This window comes from Gobio gobio, assembly GCF_949357685.1.
Source record: "Gobio gobio genome assembly, chromosome: 21".
Lineage (NCBI taxonomy): Eukaryota > Metazoa > Chordata > Actinopteri > Cypriniformes > Gobionidae > Gobio > Gobio gobio.
The window spans coordinates 19,907,327-19,935,111 of NC_137117.1; the positions used below are offsets into that span (position 1 = coordinate 19,907,327).

The window sequence follows — 27,785 nt, forward strand, 5'->3', positions numbered from 1 at the left end:
ATTACACAAAGCATCACACTGCCTCCGCTGGTTTGCCTTCTTCCCATAGTGCATCCTGGTGCCATGTGTTCCCCAGGTAAGCGAAGCACACACACCCGGCCATCGACATGATGTAAAAGAAAACATGATTCATCAGACCAGGCCACCTTCTTCCATTGCTCCGCGGCCCAGTTCTGATGCTTACGTGGCCACTGTTGCGCTTGACGCTTCAGTGGTGGACAGGGCACCCTGACTGGTCTGTGGCTATGCAGCCCCATATGCAACAAACTGCAATGCACCGTGTATTCTGCTCGTCTGTTTGATCGGACCAGCCTTCGCTGCCCACGTGCATCATTGAGCCTTGGCCGCCCATGACCATGTCGCCGGTTCACCACTGTTCCTTCCATGGACCACTTTTGATAGATACTGACCACTGCAGACCGGGAACACCCCACAAGAGCTGCAGTTTTGGAGATGCTCTGACCCAGTCATCTAGCCATCACAATTTGGCCCTTGTCAAACTTGCTCAAATCCTTACGCTTGCCCATTTTTCCTGCTTCTAACACATCAACTTTGAGGACAAAATGTTCATTTGCTGCCTAATACATTTCACCTGAAAGTTATGCCTGATTTATTTGATGCAAAGCTGAATTTTCAGCATCATTACTCCAGTCTTCAGTCACATGATCCTTCAGAAATCATCCTTATATGCTGATTTGCAGTTCAAAAATCTCTTATTAGTATCAACGTTGAAAGCAATTGTGCTGCTTTATATTTTTGTGAAAACTGTGATGCATTTCATTTTTCAGGATTATTTGATGAATAGAAAGTTAAAAAAAACAGCATTTATTTAAAATCCCTTTTCTGTCACTTTTGATCAATTTAATGCATCCTTGATGGGGGAAAAAGTAATTTTTACTGACCCCAAACTTTTGAACGGTAGTGTATATGGCTGTTATGTATATTTTTAAATGGGTTTTTTTTATACAGTTTTATGTCCTTATGCAGCCCTGCTCCAGCAAAATGGTACAAATGGAACATTTGAAACTGTCTTTTTCCTCTTCATTTTTTTTTTTTTTTAATTTTCATGTGTCGCACTTTTTCAATCTGTCTGCATGTTCTATGTCTGCATGTTCTATATCTAGAACTGTCCATATACATCTCTCTCTTGCTAGGACACACATACGGAGGAATCCCTCCAAACCCACCCTCAGTTCTATTTTCAGGAGGAAAGCCAAAGGCAGCCATTAGCTCACCGCACACTGCTATTAAACTTAATATAACACCCTTTCCATAAAACACATCCATTATGCTGTATGGTCTCTCTGCTGTTGACTTTGGGTGCATGGATGACCATATGAGCAGGAAATCACTGGTATTGTGGTAAAAAAAAAAAAATCTGTGCGTTCAAAATGAGGCAGGGAGAGTCAAATAATTGTGAATTTACAGTCAGGGACGTTTATGGAGAGATGGATGTCATGGAAGTCATTTTTTGGGAAGAGTTTTTTTGCATGAAAAATCCTTTTGTCGCAGCTTGCTGCTAATCAGTGACAGAATGGCCAGGAAATAAGACTCGCAAATGCATAAGTGGTATAAACACAGTTTTTTTGCATGTGCAATTAATGAAATGCACAGAACAAAAGCCCCTTTCTTGTTCTACGCTTGGCCATTTAAAACGATTTCCTAACTTAAAATCTGCATTTTTATGTGTTATGCAGAGTGCGAATCATTAAAGAAAGAGCAAATTCAGCAATGGCTTGTTTTAGTGTGAGTTTTACAGCCAGTGACCACAAAATGAATTGTGTCAAATGATTTATTATTACAGAACTACAGTGGAGTTCCAATCTAAACAACATTGTATTTGTAAGTGATTTGGTCTCTTTTTGGTCTCAAATTTTTTTTTGGGCTGATTGATTCATTTTTGATCCTAAGGTTAAAAAACATGATATAGCCTACTAATCTTAGTGTTTTATTAGGTCAGAATACCTTCAGATTCCCTAGAAAACTGAATAAGCTTTTAATTATAAAATGTCAAATGTATTTGGTGTTCAGACCAAATATTACTCAAGGATGAAAATGCTGGTTCCCTTTTGCAAGAGAACTCGTGCTGCGTCCCCTAGAGGGCGCTATGGGAATACCTCTGGCTTGACGGGTGTCATTCCTCATAGCGCCCTTTAGGAGACGCAGCGTCTCATTCCCCTTCTCAGGGAACCATGGTTACATGGAGACATTTTCAGTGCCACTAACTAATATACAGTACATCTGATGGTTGCTAGGGCGTTGTTAGGCCCCGATTAGACAGAAAGCGTTTTTGCAGTGAGAGGCTATTTCTTGAATAGCTTTCTGTTGGCAGTGAGCGTTATGCGCGCTGTTTGTGCGCCCCAGGCGCCTCGTGTTTTGACCGCCTGCTGCGCCTCGCGTTTTTGAAGGAGCGCTCTGAGCGCATGAAGTTGAAAAAAAATTAACTCTGAGCAGAAAAGCGCCCGACATCATCGCATTTTTTCCCCATTGTCCAATCGAATGAATTGGGAGGCGAGCCTTCCGTTGTGACGGTTATCTTGATTAGACTGACAGCAAAGCTGATTCGAGGGTTGCCATGAAACAATAAAAACACAGCGCACTGCTATTTTCTATAGAGGTGCACCTCGCTTTTTCAAACCTGAAAACGCGTTCTGTCTGATCGGGGCCTAATGATGCTGAAAATTCAGCTTTGCCATCACATTTTAAAATATATTAAAGTAGAAAGAAGTTATTTTAAATTGTAATAATATTTCACAATATATAACATAATGATAACATAAATGCAGCCTTAGCAGATAGGCGCCTTTTTCAAATTATTTTCTATTGGCAATGAGTGTTTTGTGCGCTGTTTATGAGCCCCAGGCGCCTTGTGTTTTTGTAGGAGTGCTCTGAGCTGAAAAGCACCCGATGTCATTTGCATTTTTATTTTTCATTGTCCAATCAAATGAATGGAGAGGCGGGCCTTCCGCTGTGGTGACTGATGTTTTCAGTTAGACTGACAGGACAGCTGATTCGGTGGTTGCCTAGCAACATAAAAACTCTTTTCTAAGTTAAAAAAAGGCAGTGTGGTGCGCCTCGCGTTTTCAAACCTGAAAAATGCGTTCTGTCTGATAGGTGACTGTTAGGGTGGTGGGGATTTTCCACCGAGACCAAATACATTAATTACCTATAATTCTTCAGAGTTTTATTTATTAACCCCCCCCCCCCCCCCCCCCAAAAAAAAAAAATAATTAAATAAATAAAATAGACTTGTATAAATTATATTAAAAAAAAATTCAAATTTTTCTTTGCTTTTTTTTCCTACTTTTTTCTTACTCAAACAAGGGTTTGCTAGTATGCTAGCATTCATGTTTATAATCAAAGGAAAGGTGTGCTGTACACATACTACTGTACTGTACCAGGTATTTTGACCCAAAAAGTTAAGTTGTTTAGAATTTTCTCTCAAAAAAAAAAAAATAAAGACAATGAAGAAGTTTTCCCTCTAATGCCCTCTTCTGGCAACTTCAGAGAAAACAGATAAAACATTTCCCAAAACAGATGACTCAGAAAAACATCTGGGATTTACGCATGTTTTCCCATATGCAATGGAAGAGTCTCTACATCCACATGCATTCTTACATGATTAACGATACATTCATCTAAGTTTAGCTTTTTCATATATGGTACAGCACATCCACATTAGCACATCATTCACTCTAACAATTCAGAATAACATCCACTATACACCAACTATTCTCTGAGGAGATTTTTTACTGCAGTTGCACTATGTTGATTTGGGCCCTAAAATCTGTGCTTTTAGCCTTTACACACACACACACAAGTAACAGCCCACATCCTTTAGAAGGTGTGCAATTTACGAGCTGTGAGCGCAGCGTGGCAGTTCCACCATCTGAGTTGCTCACAAACTCACACACAGCTTTTCATTAGCACACAGTAATTAAGCCACAAGCTGCATCACACACACATGCATGCAAACACACACGCACTACTCTGAACACTCACTAAAACATCACTCTGTTATTTTATCCACCTCTGTCCCAAAATAGTGCGGTTCGCCCTTTAGCGGGACGTCGTAATGAAGTTTTGCTGAGCAGCTATGTCTGAGGGAGCCTAGCATTGGTATTAATGAGATCTAAATGTCTGACTTATTACACACCAGTGTGTGTGTGTGAGTGAGATTTCTGAGATGTAGTGTGTGAGACATCTGGCCATGGTGCTCAGGAAATGACTGCTTCACTTCACTGCTGTCATCACCTTGCCCCATGTTACTCTGTGTGTGTGTGTGTGTGTGTGTGCGTGCAGCAGGTCTTCATTAGCTGTGTTGAAGCCTTTTCAGTGTAATTACGGTTTAAACTCGATCCCATCTACAAGCTTACAGACAGGACAATCTCTCTCTGTCTCTGTTCCTCAGTTTTATTTGCTTTCCTTTTCTTTCTTGCAGCGCATTCTGTTGACAGCGCAAGGCCTCTAAACAAGCTGTGATGCTGGCAGTCAATGAAGGTGTTTGTTTGAATTAAGGCTGCGTCAGGACATTGTATGATTAGTACTGTGTGTTTGAGTCAGGCAAAAGGAAATATTTAACATATTTGCTGACAGTATCCACCATTGAAAGAAACACACAGTATCCCCATGTTTTATGGGGACTTTCCATAGACATAAGGATTTTTATACTGTACAAACGGTATATTCTTCGGTATAAACGATATATATCTCCTAACCCTAAACCACAACCCTAACAGAAAACATTGTGCAGTTTTACATTAAAAAAAAAAAAAAACACAATCTAGTATGATTTATAAGCTGTTTTCCCTCATGGGGACCAAAAAAATGTCCCCACAAGACATAAAATACTTGTATTACCATTTTTGTAAAATGTAGGGTTTACCAGGAACACACACACACTTAAATTTATATATATATATATATATATATATATATATATATATATATATATATATATATATATATATATATATATATATATATATATATATATATATATATATATATATATATATATATATATATATATATATATATATATATATGTATTATTTCTACAGGTATATTTAGAATTATAAACGTATAATATATATTATAATATATTCTTATATTATATAATATTGTGTTAAATATTTTAACCAATATATCATTTATTATCATTCACCAATTTTTTTAAAATAAAATTAAAAATAAAGCATTTTAAATGTTACAGGTGAATTAAGATATCTTAATTTGGGTAAATTAATGGCACATTTCCATAGTGCAAACCCCATATATGTATACATTATTGTAAACCATACAGGACCCTGAGTACCAAATGTGTGACAACTAGCTGCATGATCTACTATGACATAGGAATATAGTATAATATAAACAGAGGGGAAAAAGGTCAAAAATTAACAATTTAATGTGCAATTCAGCCACAAGAGGGCAACCTTTACAATGGTTAGTACTTGTTCATTCTGATCAAAGCTGACAGACTGTGTAAACTGTTGTTCAGAGCACATGTTGTTGAGAGAACATGCCTCAAGAGAAGCATGACTTATGCAAGCTTAAAGGGATAGTCCATCCCAAAATTATTCTTTTTTTCATCATTTACTCACAACATGAGGTGTCATCACATATTATTGAACCGATACATTATTTGGCACTAGTTTGTCAAGTAAATTATTAATAAGACACTAAAAAACTAAATCAAATCAATTAATTTGTTACAAGTGAATTTTTTTGTCATCATTTACTCACCTTACATGACATTTTGAGAACTTTTTTTTTTTCATGATATAGTACATTTTGCAGGGTGATGTTCCTGCTGATAGGCTGTTATGAGACTTTCTTGTGAAGATTAGCATGCTAGCACATAGGCGCAGAGATGCTCCAGAAGGGCTTTAAAAAGTTATTTAGTGTTAAGATATGCTTTAATGGATTGCTGGGGATTGGTTTCTTACAGAGCAGGAAATGGACAGAGGTTTTCAGCACTATTAATTTGACCGCGCAGTGTTTTGCCAAAGCCTCGAGGCTGGAGCACATTTTTTGGGGGTGAACGCAAAACGTTCTGTTCTGTGCATCTGTGTGTTTGCACATTTTGGCACTCTTTGTCATGGCCTGCTTTGAACCATGGATATAAAACTGTTGACACACACACACACACACACACACACACACACAGATTTGCCATATAGGGTCTCTCTTTGTTTTCTAAAAGCGGATAGGGTAGATATGAATGAGAGATATTTACTGAGCTATAGTTGAGATATTTACTGAGATTTACTGAGATTCACTGAGATATTTACTCAGTATCTATAAGTGTGTGTGTGTGTGTGTGTGTGTGTGTGTGTGTGTGTGTGTGTGTGTGTGTGTGTGTGTGTGTGTGTGTGTGTGTGTGTGTGTGTGTGTGTGTGTGTGTGTGTGTGTGTGTGTGTGTGTGTGTGTGTGTGTGTGTGTGTGTGTGTGTGTGTGTGTGTGTGTGTGTGTGTGTGTGTGTGTGTGTGTGTGTGTGTGTGTGTTTGTACAGTATGGTGGTCTCATATTCCAGTCTCTTGCTGCTCAGTTCATCCCTCTCCAGTGGATGAATTGAGAGATCGAATAAGAAATAAAGAAACCTGACCCCAACCACACACTTATCCAACAATGGCCTCTCATTCAAGCACACAGACCCCTACTAACACACTCTGGTCCCAGGCCAAAACCAGATGTGCACTTCCATTTCTAAAATCATTTTATGGTATTAATATCAATGTGGCTGTTACTTCCTCATCGTCCTCATATCTCAAATGATAGTCACATTGACAAGGCCTTCATTACAGCAGATCATTATGAGCCAATGAAATCTGTCCACCTCATTCTAGAGGTTTTAAAAGCTTGTTTATTGGACGATGTTGCTTTTTGAATTACTGTAATAGCCAAAGATTATCTAGGGGGAATATGACACTGTGTAATTAATGGGGTTATTTCCTTCATAATTGAATTTCTGGTGTAGTGGAGGATATTAATCTCAGTTGTTGATACTAAATGTACAGTTTTTATCCAAGAAATATATTACTGGACCTTAGAGAAACAGATACAAAAACAACATTATTGGACCAATATATGACAATTATTTGACAATTATTGGAGATGATAGTCAATCAGAAATGATGTTGCCTGAAGTATGAGAAATACATTACTACACTGTAGAAATGTTTTATCAGGTATCTTAAAATATGTGCTTCATGTCTCACTTTTTGTCTGAACTAGTTTTTTTTTTTGTGTATTTACATATTATTAATATAACTGCAGACTTTTAAAACATTACTCAAAACAGACTCTTAAGTTTTCAATCCCACTTGTGCACTTATGATATACATTAAAACTCGATAACATCATTTCTGGGAGCTGTGTTTTCCAGTTTGTGTTCTTCTGTGTGTGTGTGTGTGTGTGTGTGTGTGTGTGTGTGTGTGTGTGTGTGTGTGTGTGTGTGTGTGTGTGTGTGTGTGTGTGTGTGTGTGTGTGTGTGTGTGTGTGTGTGTGTGTGTGTGTGTGTGTGTGTGTGTGTGTGTGTGTGTGTGTAGGTGGGGGGTCATTATGGTGTAGTGTGTCCTCTCACTACGCTAGGCTCACAGCATCAACCTGAGACCAGATACAGTTAATTATCTACCAGGCACACACACACCCACACGCACACACAAACAAAGACAAGGGTGCATGAACTAACCAGACTTGAGAGAAGAACCTTCCGTTGGACCGAAAAGAGACAGTCTAGATGAAAAAGACAGATAAAGAGAGGTGATCTGAGGCTAGACACAAGTAAAAGACAGGTACCCGGTCCCAACACAGGACATGTGATTGTGGATCAGCATCGGGACTAAAGAAAAAACACATGAGAGGGGCGAAGAGTGGATATTCTCCTTCTTGACAGGACAGACCAACACCAACAACTAAAGAAGAACCAATGAGACCAGCCTCCATCACACATGCCCTTCCTCTCTTGCCAACCTGTCTTCCTCCATCCTCTACCTGTCTGCTCGGTGTCATCCTGTGGATCTGCTAGCAGACGGGCATTACTGGCATCATGCCGGCTGCGTTGAAGTCATCTCTGGATGGGAGCATGACAGATTCAGGGGAGCTGGAACAGGCGGCACCTCCCTGTCTTGGAAAAGTGCCCCGCGACCTTCTTCAAAACTTTCCACACACTAAGCGCGTGGGCAGCTACCTGGTGGGCAAAATGATCAACAAGGGCTCGTTCGCCAAAGTTATGCTGGGCATGCACATCAGTACAGGAGAGAAGGTAACAGGCACACACCCAGTCTCTTACACGCAGACGCCTGTCAATCAAAGGCACAGTGTCACACACTAAAGGGTGTCAGTCATCAGTGCGCTGAAGGGTTGTCATCCATTTTTCATGCTGTCTCGCTGTCTCAGCTTTCATAGCGACTCCGTCTTTCCTAATCTCTGACACGCACCGCAGTAATAATCCATCCGCGCTCTCACACTGCTAGAAATGTTTATTAATACAAAAGGCACTTTATGTTTAATTGAATTGTGCGTTGGCTAGTAGTATTTATTTCAGTACGTATGCTGATGGATTTTTGTACATGCCAACCAGTGTGTAGTTTGGGGACACTTTACAGGAAGGTCCTACTAGTTAATGTTAGCTAATGCATTAATTAACATTCACTAACAATGAGCAATACATTTGTTACAGTATTTATTAATCTTCATTCACATTAGTTCATAAAAAACACATTGATTGTTAGTTCAAAGGTAACCCTAAATGTCTCCATAATAGATGGTAATGATATGTAGTGGTACTTTAGATCATTATTGTTTCTGTGATTTGCTGTTTGTGCCTGCAGAAATTTTATTTTACAATTTTTGTTGTTTTGTTGTAAAAAATATTTCACATGCGCCTACATCAGCATTATTAGAACTTGAGTGAAAAATGGCATGGCACTTTTTCATGTGAATGTAATGTGTGCATAAATGTATTGTTTACATATACATTACATTTTTTATTTAGAAATAAATACTTTATATTGCCAGTATATAAATAATGAGGATATTTTCGGAAATTCGAAAACAACTGGGTTCATCATGACGCAGACAAACAGAGAGAGAGTTAGTTTCTCCTCTCCTCATTGTGTGACCTGAGCTTTCATGGGTCAGTAATTGTGGCCTGAGTGCGTGTGAATGTTACCAGCTCTTATACACATCACTGAGCTCTTCCTGACCACTCTGTTTACCTGAAAATATTGCTATGGTGATGCGTAAGCCCACATCACCTCCAGCACAATCCTAGAATTTTAGAATGTTAATTATTATCAGAGTTCCTAAAGAGGGACTTTGAGCTATAGTGTGTGTGTCATGCTATGGGGACGTCAAACTCACCAAAATCAGTTTTATTTACTAGAGAAGTTTTCTTTGCACAATATTTTCTTATAGAAAATAAAAATGTGATCTAATAATCTAATAAATTTTACGAAAAAGCATGAGAAAATGAAGCACTCTGTTTCTGTCAGGTGGCGATCAAGGTGATAGATAAGAAGAAGGCTCGTCAGGATTCATACGTTTTAAAAAACATGAAGCGTGAACCCCGGATTCACCAGCTGATCCGCCACCCAAACATCGTCTTGCTGCTGGAGACGTTGGAGACGGAGAACTGCTACTACATGGCCATGGAGCTGTGCGGAGGAGGAGACCTTATGGACCGAATCTGTGATCGCAAGCGGCTGGAGGAGAGAGAGGTCCGCAGGTTCACCCGCCAGATACTCTCTGCGGTGGAACACCTGCACCGACATGGGATAGTTCACAGGTAATCACACAGATACGGACAGGACATGTTTAATGACATATTTACACCCATGAAAATTAACTGTATAGGGATCATATGTTAGGGATGGTGGGATGGGGTGGAATGAGAAATAAAAAGAAAGGAAAACGCTGAGTGTGCTATGCTGTATAGTGGACTTAACTATAAGAGCCATAAATAATGAAGTGCTGTGTGTCATAGATGAGAGAATTGTCTGTGAAATGGATGAAATCAAAGAGCAAGTGTGTGTGTGTGTGTGTGTGTGTGTGTCGTGTATTTGGCTATTTTAAAATAAAATTGAAACAGTTTTTTAATAAATATAAATAAAATGTTTTATTATTAATATAAATTTAAAAAAATAAAATAAATGTATTAATATTTTTAACTTCCCCCGATTTCATAGACAAGGCCCAGACTAAAATGCATGTTTGAGCGGTTTTAACTGAAAGCAACTTGCACAGACATATCTTCAGTTGTTTTGTCTCAAGATGCACCAGTAATGTTTTTTTCTAAGGCGCATTTATAAAAGCTACTTAAATGCCCTAATTTAACTAAGGCCTAATCCAGGCTTAATCTAAGCCCTGTCTGTGAAACCAGGACATAGAGTCTTATATATTATATATATTTAAATCAAATTACTATATAGCCTCAATGTAAAAAATATATCTCAAATTATACAATAGAGAATACATGCATTAAACTTATTTGATACATTTTAACATAAATCAATTACTTCTTGTCAAGAAAGACATTCTTCTTTTAGGTGCAGGGTTAGTTAGTCTGTAGTGTTTATAAATGCATTAATATGTAAATATTAAAATAAAATAAAACCAATATAAGATTCTTAAAATAATGAGAGTTATCAATATGAAATTAAAGTGCAATTATATGTGTGTGGGTTTACTTGGCTATGGTTTGGGGATACATTTTGGATTGAACAAATTATATTAGTGTATTAATACAATAAATTATTAATAATAAAAAATCTGTTCAAAATGTAATTAATTTAATATTTCCATTATTACATAAAATAGAATTGTATATAATTTATTTGTAAAAATATATCTAAACATTTTTAATTCAATATGAAAATAAATTTCTTTTAAAAATACATTTCATTGTTTTAGGGGTAGAATAAGAGTACAAATAAACAGCCTATAAAAAAATTAATATATAAGTCTAAAGTATGTCCTCATTTAAGTTAATGTGTATATGTGTGTGTGTGTGTGTGTGTGTGTGTGTGTGTGTGTGTGTGTGTGTGTGTGTGTGTGTGTGTGTGTGTGTGTGTGTGTGTGTGTGTGTGTGTGTGCAGTTCTTTGGTCTGCCAGTGAAGCCTAATTGAGGCAAGAGTGGGAATGTCATTAGCTTCTCATGACATCATCAGCCAGAGCCACTATGGTTAACACATCATTCACTGACTTCCTCACTAATGGAGTCCCAGGATGAAGCTTCATAATGCTGAGGTCTGTGTCCCACACAATCCAGCCTTTTTTAGAGTAAGGATCAAAGGACGTACATCAGCCTACACGCCATACACACACACACTTGACTACCCGCTGCGTTAGTCAACATATACAGTCCCTATGGTAACGAAAGGAGCATGTGGGTTCATGTCCGTTTCAGTTCAAAAGTTCACATGACATTAATCAACCCAAATCAAACTATTTTATCAACTGGCTCCGCAAACACTTTCTTTTTGCATTTAAGCCTGTCTCTGCTGACCTCTCTGTACACACTAATACCCAAGCTCAGTTAAACTGCTGGACGGTGGTCCAGTTTTCCCCTAATACACGTCATGTCTGTCAGAGAACTTTAATACTGGCAGCAGATTTTCAGAGTAGTCTTTCAGCCTTTTCTTTTTTGGACATTTTAGGGACAGTGTCTGTATGTGTATGTGTGTGTGTGTGTGTGTGTGTGTGTGTGTGTAAAGGAACGTTAGGCCGCCCATTGAGCTTTGAGATGTCAGCCATGTCAGTAAAAATGGAGGGAAATGAAAATAGCTTTGAGGGCTGTGATATTTTTATAGGCTTTTCATATAATTTCATATTAAATGTGAGGAGCGTGCGGTCGTCAAAGTGAGTGTGAGTGTTTATTATGAAGTGGAAAGAAAGGGAGAAAAAGGGAGTAAGATAAAAGGAAAAAGAGGCAGACTTGGCAGAATGACTGAACATCCAGGACCACCAAGTTGTGATATCACTAACAATAACTCTTGTAGGTCTGTTCTTTAGTACAAATCCCGTTTTAATTCACATTTTGAGTCCTGCAAGAGGTTCTTGGCTGGTCATGGAAGGAGGTGATCTGAGTTCCCTATCAGTATATATGGGGTCCCAAAGTCTGTGACCACTAGTAAAAATGCCCAACCCCTAATAAATAACATTACATTATCATAATTAAAAGTCTGAATGAAAGTTGATCCAAAGAGCATCTTGTGATTCGATGGAAACCAGTGTCCTTATTGTTAAAGGGGTATTTCAGCGCTGGGAAGATGAACGTGTATTTAAACTAGGTCATTTATGTAGTAGAAATGTGAAATTATTTTTGAATTTGGTGCCTTCTAGACTGAGAAAAGACAGAAAATGTATTTTCGTCTCATGTAGATGAAAGACAACAACTCCCAGAATGCACTATCTTCGCTGCCCAACGAGGCCACTCCCAAAGCCACGGCTAATGGTTATCACTTGCCCACCATTACACCGCGCCGAGCGTCGCTTTGATACTCATAGTAATAAAATAATTTGTTCAGTTAGAGAACAGACACTGCAATTAAAAACTGAACGCGTCTTTTCAATAACGTGTGAGTGAGCCGAACGAAAGACGCAGCAGGAGTCAGATTTCAGAGCGAAGAGCTGAGCAGAGCTGAGGTAAGCGGCAGTCATTCTCGGCGCGTGTCCAGTCTGCCGCGTTTTCAGATCGCATATGGAAGCTTAACTTTCATAGGAATTAATTGAAAAGTTGAAACACTCACTTTACTCCGCTCCGCCCTGTTATTAATGCCCGATCCGAGCGGCTGTGCGCATTTACATTCTATGAGTGAGATTGTAAAGTGAAATCACTTTGAAAAGTGGTGGGGACACCGCACAACTCGTTTTGCTATGTGTTTATTTAATAACCGAATTTACTTGGGGACTGAGTTCAGAGTTGGAAATGCACTCTGATGTACACATGCATCACATTCACAAATTATTCTATAAACATCCAATAAGCAAAACGTAACATTCACAACACATCAAGGGTAACGTTAGCCTAATATAAATCAAAATACGCAAGATAAATATGGCGAACTTACCATTTAATAGTCAGCTCAGCTGCAGTGTATTCATTAATTGCACAATTCTTGTGTATGAGTAGTCGCGTTTTCATTACCCTTATAATTGCGCAAATTGAAATTGCAAATTGAAAATACGCCCAATGGAAACGTGTCAATTTCACAAAAACGCCCATATATCGCAAAAAAGCTTTTACGATCGAGGTGGTTTTTCAGGCAATTCGAAAAAGGAAATTTCCGCAAAACTGCAATACGGTCACGCATTGCTCCCACATAGGGCCAACATATTATTTTTTCCCACTCAGGTATGTCATAATAACAAGATCTTATGTCGTTAAACAACATATATTTTCACCGGACAGTGGCGTAACTTTACCCTGGTAATGACAGACTCCGGTGCAGCCACAAATATCATAACTATCTATAGACCTACTGTAATTAAGACATATATTCCAGAAATGTATTAAAACAGAAAGACGCTAGTTTCAGCCTTACTCAAAGGCCGCGGAAACAGCCCAGTTACGCACGTCAACCCATTCCCGACGATCTTGGTTTGCTTCTTATTTATTAAATATACAGCCAAATAGGTGATTAAATATTGATCAAAATTTAAATACAATTTATGCAAAACGAAATAAATTTTAAAGAAAGACTTTCTAAAAATTCAATGAAGTGATCAAAATCCATGTCCCCAGACTGATTATGTGCCTTACTCATGCTGCTAATTTTTCATAATCAACATATGAAATTAAAATAATAATATTTAAACATAGCCTAACCATGAAACTAAATAGGCTACGTTTTCTTTAACCCTTTGTCTGACGAAGTCGTCGGCGCCTTCTGATGGATTATTTCCTTTACGACAGCGGAAACAACTCACAATACTCCGTCATTTTTAGGCATACAGATAGGCTAAGTGCAAAATTTAATTAAAAACAGTAAACGGTCTACTTTTATTTGTGTACACTCACAATAACAGCAAAGGCCGTGGACTCAGGGAACAGATTATTTTGCACTCCACTCCAAACGCTGTTCATTTGCAAAAATATATTTTGTTTTATTAAACGCAGTTCATTTGCAAAAATATATTTTGTTTTATTAAACGCAAAGTTTTTAATTTCAAAAGCATTTCTAAATTCAGTTTATATTTCCAACAAATGAAATTCCAAGCCAAAATAACGAAGTGGTAAAAAAAAAAAAAAACTTTTGAGTTACCGCCATGCAAATTCAAACATTCAAACAGCAATGCGTCACAATAACCTGCCGTATGTAAAAGTCGATCATTCTTTAAAGATGATGGTATGTTTGGACAGAAGACGAGACCGAGTTCTTTATTAAACTCATAAAAAAACAATAGAATATAAAATGCCACAATTTATCAAGACCTTGAAGCAGATAAGAGAGAGAAACACCCAGAAACACTTCATATGTGCTGCTCAAGTATAAGGTGCTTTCCTTGCCATCAGTGCTTGGATAACACACACGTCTCTTTCCATTAAAAATAATGGCGTGCGGTGGCTGGGATATACATAAACCTAACAACCTACGTAGCATAATTTTTGGAATTGACTTATAAAAAAATTGTTTTGGTCGCATAACATCAGTTAATGGAAACGCCGTCATTTCGCGATTTTTTTTATCGACTATTAGGAAATATCGCAAAAGTTTTGCGCAAATCTCTAATGGAAAAAAAAGCTTATGACCGGTGGAAAAATTTAGTAAATGAATGAATTAGATTATGAAGAATGACGATTTGTATATCGTGCTTTTGCTTTAAAACACACCTTCCGCATTCTGTTTTTCAATTACGTTTAAAAAGTGGTGGGGACAATTTCGAGCCTGGCAAAAAGTTATGGGGACATGTCCCACCCGTAAATTATGCCTATGGTGATAACATGTGGAACTAGCTCATTCTACTGGCTATAGTCTATAGCCTCTGGCAAACATTGGAACTAGCTCATTCTACTGGCTATAGTCTATAGCCTCTGGCAAACATTTTTTTTCCAGAAATAAAATGTATAATTGTCTCGTCTCAGGGGGATATGAGGGAGAAAAGTACCATCATTTGAATATACTACCAGTTTTCTACTGATACAAAGCTTAATGCTAAATCGCTGAAGTAACCCTTTAACTAAAACTATAAAAAAAAAAATTCAGTAATTAAAATAAAGTTGAAATAAGATTAGATGAAAAACTTATGAATAAAATGTAACTAATAAAATGACAAAAGCAAATAATACAATTACCCAAACTTAAAATGAAAAATAAAAGCTAAAAGTTAATTCAATACTATAATAGTAGCCTACTGTATATAAATAAATAATACTGATGAAAACAATAATGTTATTTAAGTATACATTTTTTTGTGAGTGGTGACCAAGAAATAGTGTCAAATCAAATATTTTTTTCTTGCAACATTGGCAAGTGTTCACAAACCTAAAACAGTTTATTTTCAGATTTTTAAGTGTGGTATGAGTATTTTGAACCCAGCTATGTAGTTATTTTGAACTAACCTCCATCTCTGAATATTGTGTTTTTTTTTAACTAGGGACTTGAAGATTGAAAACTTCCTACTGGATGAGCACAACAACATTAAGATAGTTGGTGAGCGTGCCTTGCCTTTTTTACATTGTGTGTAAATGTACATAATTTAATATGAGGAACGTTTTGTCAAAGCTTTTATTTTTATTTTTACTGCAATACATTAATACCTCTATGAGTGTCTTACAACCAGCTACTATGGTTGCAGCAGCACACACAAATGCAATCACACCGGAGGGACTCATTTACAATTAGCAAAACGTATCACTTACCAATGAGGAATATCAAAGTAATAGCATCAACTCTTGTCTCCTTCATACTTTTATTCATGCATTTCATTTTAAGCTTCTGAATGATTTATTCTTGAATGCTTAGTTACAAAAACATTCAAGAAAGAAAGTCTGCTATTGGCAGTATCTGTGTCAGAAACACTGTACATGTGTATGTGCTGGTATGTTCATGCAAGTGTGTTTGTGTGTAGACTTTGGTCTGAGTAACACTCTGAAGGCAGATTCTCTCTCTCTGGAGCTGCTGAACACTCAGTGTGGCAGCCCTGCTTACGCTGCTCCCGAACTGCTGGCCCACAGGAAGTACGGCCCTAAAGTGGACGTGTGGTCTGTGTGAGTACACAAAGTATATCTGTATGTCTTCTAGAAATGGCAATCGCATATACTGTCAACTGATGGGTTTTTAAATGAAGATGGGTGTCTTTTTAATGCGTCTCTGTGTGTTTCTGCATAGAGGTGTGAGTATGTTTGCCATGTTGACTGGCACTTTGCCGTTTACGGTGGAGCCCTTCAACATCAAGCAACTTCACCAGAAAATGGTGAATGGAGAAATCAGTGCGATACCGTCGGATATCAGCAAAGGTAAAAATCTGCATTTTGCACCAAGTGTGGAAATAGCAACAAAATGTTTTTTATTTTATTTAGATGCTATTTATACTAGTGGCAGACACTATTTGCTCCTGAGTGTATAGTACATTATAAAACAGTATTATATGCAATAATAACACATTTTTTGTTACATAATATTTGATTATATTTATTAAAACCATAAATGGATGTTGTCCCTATCCCTAAAGCCCTCCCTAACACCTACACCTAACTCTACCTGTTAAACACTTTTAAAACCCTACCTGTCCCACTATTAAACAATCTTTAGGCACTTTATTTCCTTTATGGAAAAAGGCAGATTCGAACTTGGGTCGTTTGCATCAAAAGCTAGTGCACTTAAGCCCAAAGTATACTTTGTTTTTTTATGTGTACGTGAATGTACAAACCATAGACTGTAAAAAAAAATATGGACTTAGTGTCCGTGACATTACCCATTGGATTCTGAAGAGTGGTTTTGAAGCTTCAAAGTCGGCCGTTGCCATCTTGTCAGCGCGTCACTCTCGGATAACAGAAAATGGTCAAAGAGGCGGAACGTGGCTGGAGCTGAGGTGATGACTAACAGACAGCAGACAAACAGCTATCCACCAGTCACAAAAAAAATGTACCCTCCTCACAGTTGTCATGAAGGGCAAAATTAGACGTATAGACCAAAACCACAATTTGTACCTGGCTGTAAACATGTTTTTTTCTGCTGTAAAGTTGGACATTTTAACGCACAGCATTGCGAAGTATACTTCTTTTGACTCGTACAGGTACACAGGCATTCAACTCACGCAGTTTTGAGCAATCTCTCGCCACGAGTTACAACCCATGTAAATACTGCAAAAAATACTAAATGCGGTGCACATACTCTTCTGATGACGAAATTTGCATCGCGTACTGTACGATGACCCTTGCGTAGACATAAAAAGTGAAGTATACTTTGGTCTTTATCCAACTCTCCACGCCACTGCTCTTGTTACCAGCTGTATTTCTTTAGTAATTTTGCCTGGCTCAATCAGACAATATTAGTATTAATAGCCTCTGCCAACAAAACAAAAATGTATATACACAAATGTTTTTCTATTATGGTGGGGACTTTCCATTTACTTTTTTTTATTTACCTTTTTTATTGACATTTACTATCCTCTAACCTGAAATTATTGGCTGTTCCATTAAATGAATGGGATTTCAGGTTTTGCTATCCATGTGGGGAAATTGATCATATACACCAACATTCAAAAGTTTGGGGTCAGTAAGATTTTTTTTTTTAAAGACATTGATATTTTTATTCAGCAAGGGTGCATTAAATTGATCGACAGAGACATGGAAGACAATTATAAAGTTAAAAAACATTTCTGTTTCAAATAAATGTAAGAACGAGAGAACACAAGAAATATAATAAATGTTTCTTGAGAAGCAAATCAGCCTATTAAAATGAATTCTGAAGGGTCATGTGATCCTGAAGACTGGAGTAATGATGCTGAAAATTCAGTTTTGTCATTACAGGATGAATTGCATTTTAAAATACATTAAAATAGACTTGAATTGAATTTTAAATTGTAATAATATTAACCCCAAATTTGTGAACGGTACTGTATATGCACACACATGCATAGATTCATCCCTAAGGAGTTCTTCATCAGGACAAAATACACAGAGAAAGAATGAGAAAAGAGAACGAGAAAAGAGATAAAATGTGTTGAGTGCAGTAGTGCATTTCAAAGTGTCCTTCTTCTCAATCAGATTGTGAGATCATCTGATCCAGCACATCAATATTAATCTTCATCAATATTAATAGTATATTCACCAATCACAAAAATAGATGCACTACAAACATGATGACGCAAAATGTCTGCTAGTGGAACAGAACCCGGCTGGGTTCCCCGATTCCGTTGCAGGTTACATTAGATCATTGTGGGATAGTTTGTACATTACGTATGGTGAATTACCTCCTGTTTGTTTCTCTGAACCAGCACATACATTGTTTATGAAAAAGAATAATATCAGAGTAATGGAACAGATGCATATATCTTCAGTATGTGCAAAATAATCATTTAGCAGTGTCACTTTGGATAACATCTGCTGAATCAACTCAAAAACTCACAAGTGTGTTCCATGTTATGCTGGATATCATTTTGCATAATAATTAATATATACTGAAAAAATGGTAACACCTAAATGAAGTATTTTTATTCTTTAAAAATATCTTTAACTTTTTAATTATTACTGTCGGTTAAGTATGGTGAAAAATGAATTATAATGGAAGCTTACAGTATGTGTTTTGTGTGTTTTGTTGGCTTCTTGAGGCTGCCTGTAATGGCACTCTAAGTGAATGAGTAAATGTGATCGTCACTGTCTACTGACACAAACACTACCTTCACACACACACACACACACACACACACACACACACACACACACACACACACACACACACACACACACACACACAAGGCCATCGCAGAGCCAAACTGGCACTCTGATCTGAGGAGTCCCCCCCAGATTGAGAAGGTGGCACAGGGGATCATGAATCTGATCTCCTCTTCTGTAAGAGAAACCTTGAGAAGTTCAGTCTGGGTCGGACACACACACATTCACTGACAAATCAGTGTTGAGATCTTCTGTGTAAGGTTAAAACAGAGTTTTGAGACTCCTTTAGCAGTGTCAAGATATCAGTATTTTCTCTCTTTTTTCATTTCTAGCGGCTATACAGTTTGTCTTGTCTCTGCTGGAACCAGATCCAGCAAAAAGGCCAACAATAAAAGCAGCAATGGAGGATAGATGGTTGAACGAGGGTTTTGCCAAGAGACCCCTCCATACTGTAGCACATAAAAACAGGTGCCTGCGAAATGAAATCTAATGCTAAAGCCACCCAAAGGAACAAAGACGCACAGAAAGACATTTCCTGATATGCATACGCATGTTCTTTGTTGCTTCTTTAGGCTGCGTCCTGAGGATCTAAATTCAGCTGTGCTAAACTACATGACTGAATCTCTAAGTTACGGTCTTTCTGATATCATCCACACTGTCATCAGTAACAAGCCGTCTGCCATCTTAGCTTGCTACCATCTACTGCTGAAAAAACTCAACAGACATCAGAAAGTTGTGAGGACCATGAAGGTAAAAAGTGACCATAATAATCAATATTATAATATTGCTGCATGCCTAAATACAAATATATTTATCAGCATTTCTTGTGTCCTCCGTCTTGGAGGACAAAACTCATCTGGATACATGATGCTATAATATTTTCATTTTTGGTTTTGGATCACAGCTAACATGTCGGTTATTGTCCTCAGAGAGAAGAAAACAGCGAATGGAATCTTCTGAATAAGGGCTTGTCGAGAGGGAGAAGCAATGCAAGCGCAAAGAGTCAGCAACAGGTGATTTGTCCTTCTATAGCCAAGAATTTAATCTAGTTTCTTAAACACTCATGGACACACAAAACATTTAACACGCTCTTCCTTCACTAGTCTCCTCAGAGTGACACAGCCAATGAGAGGAGCTCAAGGCAGGCCAGTAAGACCCAGAGGAGCCCATCACAGGACAGAGATGCAGAGAGTGGCATGAAAAGGCCTGTGGCGACCATTAGACCAAAGCAGCCAAGCCTATTGGACAGAGCAGATTCCCCCACCTCACTGCCTGTGGATACAGCTAATGAGATTGCCATACTTGTGGAAACACATGATGGACTGATTCCTAAGGGTAACGCACATGTTTATAGGAACAATCATTTTTATAGAGTGCTGCAGTGATGAGGCTAACCCGAAACTTAGCATCACCTTTGAGTAAAACCAAGGATTTTTTTTTACATTGGCTTTTAGATTATTGGAGAAAATAAGCTCTGTGACCGGCAAAAGTTCACGATTGTTACACATTTTGATTATTTTATAAATTTTAAAGCCTAAATACAATTGCCACAAGTAAAAAGCTTAAGTTAGGCTATAAACGAACTACACCACGTTCGCATTAGTTCGCTTCCATAGCCTCTTGCAGACTATTGAAGTTGAAGTTGTGAGTAGAAGGCCCAGACAACCTCTGTAGTCCCAATTTAGCCACTTGTTAGCAACAAGAAATTACAAATGGGATATTACCAAAGGCTTTATATACAGAAAGACGGTGCACTCGTATTACTATGAATGGGAGAAAGTGCAACGCGTAATATGGTGGAATATGTCCCGCCTTCTAAAGAAAAAAAGCCAATCACTGATTGGTAGTCATCACATCACTGCAGCTGCCGTTAGAAGCTCCGGTCCCACCGCATGCACATTTAGCTTGGTCCAGCCTGAAAAATATACTTTTTTGTTATGATTCAAGCGTTTAGAAACAGTTATAGTCAGATTTCATTGCTGATTTCAAGTGTGAAATTTTATTGTAAGCTTGGCGAACAGTTTAGGAGAATTTAATGCTTCCCCATTCAAAGAGAAAGGAGCTGCACTTGCATGCCCGAGAGGTGTTTCAAAGATGGCCGTCGAGTGAAATGACTTGTCTTAAAGGGACTTTAGTATTTTATGTCATAGAATAAAACATGAAAATATACTGTGATAACCACAGACCTTATGTCAGGCTTTTAAACAAAAACCCATTGACTTTGGGACAATGGAACCATAAGTTAAAAAAAATTCTAGTTCTATTTAGGACTCATTTCTGCATGACTCTATAATACTATTATAATTTGTTTAATTTTGAAATTCATAGAATGCATATTCAGCTGACAGAAATTGTATGTGTGTGTATTTTAGTCTCAACGTTTGGTGAAAAGGAGATGCTTCGTGTCTCACCCCCTAAGTGCTCCTGCAAAGAGGAGAGTGGCACCAAACTCTGTGACTCTGCCCCTTGTGATGCCACTGTAACCATAGACACCTCTAGAGACTCCCAGACAATGAAAACATCAATCAAACCACATGATCTGAGACCGGCTTACTCTGACAAATATCAAGCGCTGGACTGTGAATATCAGCATGATGACAAGTTAGAGAAGTTGCAGACGTTCTACTCAGACAAAGGGCCTTCTCCCAGAACGGGACAGCGCTTTAAGGATCTATTACTGGCCATTGAGGAGAAAACCTACAATGCTCGCCACCTCAGCGCCATAGAAACCCCGGCACAAACCTCCCCTTTACCGCGACTACGACACACTGGAACACTTAAAGAATCCGCACCTAGAAAAGTCACTTGGGTAGGCTTTACGCGCCACACAACGGCTGGCACAGGCTCCTCGTCTTTCTTGGTGAATGGGTCCAAACCACCACTGTTTCCATCTCAAAGACAACAAGCTCTCGTCATTAAAAACCTAAGACATGGAAAGGAGAAGAGGAACCTGGGAACGGGAGGGGGAGGAGGGACAGGCATCCCCAGTAATACCGCAAAAAGAAACTCAATTCAGTTGCGAACGGCTATACAGCGCCGAGCCACAGACCTCAACCTACCAATGCTTCCGTCTGCTTTACAAACCAAACCTGACAAAAAGACAGAAATACTACGAATGGATTTTGGGTGACATTTGGGAGTATTCTGGGTTCAATATAAGCTAAGCTTGGTCGACAGCATTTGTGGCAATGTTGACCACAAAACTTATCATTTTCATTCATCCCTCATTTTCTTTAAGGCAAGACAGGCAAAACCATTGTTTTTTCATGCACTGGTCAGAGATTATGGGCTATTTTGCACATCAAGAGAACATCTAATATACACATTTACTGGACATGTTTATTTTATTACACTTCTTCTACCAATTTGCATCCGTACAATACTTTGTCTTTAAAGGCTGTTTTCTCAAAATATTTTTTTTCTGATGCACTCAGCCAAAATTCTAGCACTTAGATGCACCAAACTTTACAAATTTAGTTACTATATCTAAATTCTGAGTTTGTTCATGTTTAGATAATATTTTATTCCCAAAAACATGGTAAAATATGTATTTTTATTTATTTATGGAGTGATAAAAAAAAAATTAAGATATACAAAAACCTTTAACTCTAGTATAGCAACAAAATGAAACAAGAATGTTGAATCTGGCTTTATGCAATGTTAAGATTTCTGTTCTGGAAATGTATGCAAATCAATGCATATTTAATTGGATAACACCTCATATCTGGATTTAAACATAACAGTTCAGAAAATGTGTAATGCATAGCAAATGTCTTAATGTACTGTGATTTTGTTCTATTACTTTTTACCCTATATTCATTCACTTTCATTGAAAGTGCCTCTCTCTCTCTAATTGTTTTGTGTGGTAACATTATGCCACAATAGCCGATATTATGCTATCGGCTTCGAACAGCAGAATAAGATGTTATCTTTTCTTCCCATTACCTTCCCTCTTGCCCTCCACCCTAATCCCTCTGTCCAAGGACAATTTGACTACTCTTAATTGTCTGGTTGGGATTTGACTGATGCCCATTGTAGGTTTTAAGCTGCTATCATGTTTCTCGCTTTATGAATGAATGCATCTCAGTAGCATCACTCAACTATGCCAGTCGGTGCCAAAGGATGTGGATCCATAAGCCAGTTTATGAGGAAAATGGCTAAAATAATTGAAGTATTTTACCGGAAGTATTTTACCGGACACTTAGAATTCAATGAAGTAGAAAACTATTGTTCAGGAATGTGAAAATTTTCATTTTTTTTAACTTGTAACTTGTTACAAATAAATTGAAATTATACGCAATTCTGGCCTGCTCGCATAATTGTTAACGTCTAATTAGGCTAATGTTCGATTATTTCAGGTGTGTCTGTTTTGTAACGTGCATGTTAAATGAGCAACTGTGTTGTGGCTGCTTCCCAATGGCCAGAAGGGGTTTGAATAATGGACATGTAAAGGAATCTTTCCCTCTTTTCAACTGGTGAGGAGCTCATGAATTATGAACACTTTGTTTTGGTACATGATATGGTGCTCAGGGGGCTTGGCCTTTGTGTGTGCGCGCGTGTATAGATGTGTGTGCTGGAGAGAGATTGAGCCGAAGTGAGTGTGGCATGTCTGTGCCACAGTTTCCAAACTTAGGGACACTTAAACATCCTGAAATTATATAATCCACCTTTTCCCCCCAATGTTATTGCATTAGGTAACAAATCAAGTGGCATCGGCAAACAGATGCTGTTCTTTTCTCAGAATTTACTTTTGCAAAAATACTTTTAACCCACTTTGAAGTCAAGATGATTTTTTGTTTATGCGTATTTAAAACATTTTTTAAGTGTTATTGAAAGAAGGCTGCATTTATTTGAACACAAATACAGTAAAAACAGTAGTATTGAGAAATATTATACAATTTAAAATTAACGTTTTCTATTTTAATTTATTCTAAAATTTGTGAATCTGTGATGCAATGCTGAGTTTTCAGCAATTGTTATTGCTCCAGTTTTCAATCACATGATCCTTTAAAAATCAGTTTGACAACTACACATTTGTCCATATTTTGATTGTTCTCATTTTGAGCAATACGTCTACTGTTTTAAACTCTGAAACATACCAACTTTCTTTTTATGAAATTATTTTGATTAAAAAGTGTTTCAGCTCAATTTCTTTCAAATATTTTGCTATAATTGCAATGATTCATTTTAACTCTGCATGTCCAAGAGTACATGTCCAGCAATACATCACCAACCAGTGGTCTGACCTCAAACACACCAATGACCTAATGTCTGGACATTACCAGGGTGCTACCATTACCTCCAAGACAATCCCATCTGTCTCTGATTTAATTAAACACACAATAAAGGAAAAAAACAAATATGTACCACCTGAGTGACTTAACTGGAAAGACGCTACAGGGGTATCTTACTGTACCTGTCAGCCTAGTGATAAAGAGGCGCTTCACCTCACAGTTCCATGGGAATGAATAGGCTGTGATACATTTAGTCCAAGATCACGTCAACGTTTGCTTTTTGTCCAGGAAAAAGTAGTTGGACAGAATACACTATAATGTGTCTTTATATCATTGAATAGATTTCTCTCAAGCTCAATACTCTTAGAGCCGAGCTCTACTGTTGCTCAACAGGAATGTTAAATAATTATCCAGAGGACTGTGTTAAGGTGACCACTCCAGGCACCTGTCAAGCCCAATCTTGCATTAAACAAGCCCAAACTTGCCTAACACCAAAGATGATGTATAAATCATTTGTCGAATTAAAACATGACTTGGACATAAGGACATTCACTGACTGTCTTGTCCAATAGTAGGCCAATGTTTTAATTTTAAGCAATTTTGTGAGGAAAAAATATCTATGAATAATTTTTAATTCTGTCAGTGAATAGCTGTAAATGCCTCAATAAATGTGTAATTTGCTTACTATTCAAATTAAACTCAAAAGCAAAAATAGCGAGAATTTCACATCCCCATGTACTTTGGGAAACTGAAAGGTCGCGCGGCGTGTGAGCCGTTATTAACCTCGAGTTTATCGTCACTGATGTACGAGCCGTTAATCCCGGTTTGAATAAAAGATGAAAGTCGGGGCTTCTGGGTCAAGCAAAAGTGACACCGCTCGGGGCTAATAGTAGCCCAGGTAAAACTTGGCACTTACAAGTGCATGAAAAACTACAACCATTAGTGCACACGAGGCGGGAAAACAGCCACACGTCCTCATGTTCGAAGATTTCTGTGAAACGTGAGGTGAGGCCGAGTCTGGACTGTCAGCACCTCGCCCTGACTAGCGTTTCCCAGGAAATAAGGGCTATACACCGGGCCTCTAAGGTTTCTAATGACGTGCATGCATTATTGAGCGCGCTCTCCCAGGCAGGACGGTGCGGTCCCACTCGAGGTACCGGGTCAGCCACGCACAAAACGGACCGCGCTCCAGGAACATTACACTGACACTTGGTGTTTAATTCATGTAACCACAGATTAACTGTCAGTTTAAAGGAACACGCCGACTTTTGGGCACTTTAGCTTATTCACCGTACCTTAGTTACCATAGTTAAATAAGTCCATACATTCTCATCTCCGTGCGTGCCATAACTCTGTCTGACGCACCCACCGCTAGCCTAGCTTTGCACAAAGACTGGAGGTAAAAGGCTCCATAGCCTACTGCTTTGCTGAACTTTGCTGCCGTACCATGGGTGCAGAGGCACGCTGATATTACGCAGCACCTGAAAATAGGCTAACTTCTGTCAACGTGACAACCTGCTTGCACAGAGAGTGCTGGGGACTATTTTCAAGAGCTGCATAATATCATTGCGCCGCCTCGGTCTGCACTCATGGTACGACACAAAGTTCCTTGATTATTACGCAGGAATGAGAGATTAGTTCCTAACCATATCGGTCTAGAAAATCAACTTAATAGTTAAATGTTGGCGTTATTTTGTCACTTATTGAGCAGCAGGCTAGCTGGAGCCGTTTACCTCCAGTCTTTGTGCTAAGCTAGGCTAAGCGGTGGGTGCGTCAGAGAGTTATGGTACGCATGGAGTTGAGAATGGTATGTATGGATTTATCCAACTTTGGGGGATACGGTAAATAAGCTAATGTCCCATAAAGTCGGTGTGTTCCTACAGGATCATCCCGCGAAAGTGTCCCGACTCCTAACCCAAGTGTGCCACATAGAAGTGAAGCCAAAACCACTGTTTCCAACTAATTTCAGGAGTAGTTGCTAAAGGCAGATCGATTTGTTGCTAAAAGTTGCTAAATGACGTTGTGACATTACGTAATCCCATGGCAAAACTATGCCATTATGTAATGCGTAGATATTATTTGAAATGCAAATTTAGATTTGTTTGTAAAATAAATTAAAGCAATGTGTTAGTTATGCACGGAGCCCCGCACATGAAGTGCAAAAAAGTAAAGTAAATAGTGCACAAAATTGACTAATTCGTTCCCTCGATTTGCTAAACCGTCCACACGATTTACTAATTTGTTCCCTCGATTGATAAATCATGCGCACGATTTAGCCTACTAGTTTTTTCCTGCATGTCATGTGCAGGGCACTGAAAATATCCTACCTAAATGATCTTTCGGTTTTTACAACGATCTTAAGGAATTATGAATGATGGGTTCACCACTGAATACAACTCTATTGAGCCTATTGAGCTAGCTTGTACGTGTGTTGTTTGGATTAGAGTCACTTTCCAGAAGTTGCTAAAAGTTGCCAAATAAATGTAATTTTTTTTGCTGTGCTTTTTGAAAAAAAAAATTGCTTGGGTAGTCTGAAAAGTTGCTAAATCTAGCAACAAAATTGCTAAGTTGGCAACACTGGCCAAAACGTTTCGAGGTGGCTGGTCCCATTCGGTGTCGGCCCCAGTAAAGGTCATAAACCGCGCCCCCTTCATGTAATCTAATGGGACGTGAGACAAACAAATTCATTTTTTCCAAAGATGTTTTCTGTCAATGTAGGTAGTTTTTAATCATGCTGATGTAAGTTCAAGTGTAAAATTTTTTTTTTTAAAGCTGCAGTCCATAAAGTTTTTCGGTTAAAAATGATCCACAATCAATTTGAGCAAGTACAGTACCAGCCAGTGTACAAAACTACCTCCTTACCTTAGCCCGATCCACAACAGTAAGCTTGAAGTAATGTGTTATAATTTAAGTGGTACTGGTGGATTTCCGCTGGAAATTCAAGCATGTCTTTACGTCATTACCAGTGCTTGAAGTGGAAAAAATAAAGTGCCTACTCACCAGAGGGGGCGATACTTTGTTGGGGGCGTAGTTATGGGGGGATTGTTTAGTCAATAATTCAAGAAGGGCCATATTTTAATGCTCTTCCTAAATTGAACTCAGCCTTAAAACTAGCACGAGGGTGCGCACGGCAAAAATTACGTCTCCGCAGAGTGGGCGGTTGTGCGCGTTGAGAGCGCAAGACCCCATTTCCGGCCAGCGGACGCTCGCGCTGCAGAGCCAGGCGAAAGTATAAACAAGGCGTAACACTTTTGGAGCGCGATGGTGAATGCACCTACAGTGATTCGCGCGCCACTTAATTAAACATTTGGGCGTCCGATATAAAAGGCGAGAAGTAGCGGTATGCAAGAAAAGGTGCGAGTAAAAGAGTAAAATGTAGAGCTGCCGGTACTGCGTACCGGTGAGTACCGCCCCACTTCGAGCACTGGTCATTACATCATGACTGTATACATAAAGGAGTCCGGCTAGTTAGCCTAGGCTGTCACATGTGAGGATGCTACAGGTGGTGGATCATTTATAGCCTTTTCTCACAGCAGCTGGAATAATTAAACGTATCATTTACTTTTTTTTTTCTGGATTTTCAGGAGGAGACTGGAGCTTCAAATGTAATTTCTACATTTCCATAACTGTTTATTTCATGAGTTGTTCAGCAGTAAAATATACTAACCGATTCTGTGGTATAGTGTGGGCAGGGCCTTAATGCTCGC

General features: G+C 38.4%; 1 protein-coding gene across 1 annotated transcript; it reads left to right on the forward strand.

Moving 5' to 3' along the window:
* Nucleotides 1-8,053: 8,053 nt before the first annotated feature.
* On the forward strand, nt 8,054-21,974 carry LOC307117237 (hormonally up-regulated neu tumor-associated kinase; the record flags this gene model as incomplete). Its single annotated transcript, XM_079802029.1, has 10 exons — nt 8,054-8,269; nt 9,501-9,793; nt 15,604-15,659; nt 16,078-16,216; nt 16,338-16,465; nt 19,177-19,312; nt 19,417-19,594; nt 19,774-19,857; nt 19,948-20,179; nt 21,217-21,974. 10 exons carry the CDS (start codon nt 8,054-8,056, stop codon nt 21,972-21,974), a joined length of 2,220 nt encoding a protein of 739 aa, XP_079658155.1.
* Between the last annotated feature and the right edge of the window lie 5,811 nt (nt 21,975-27,785).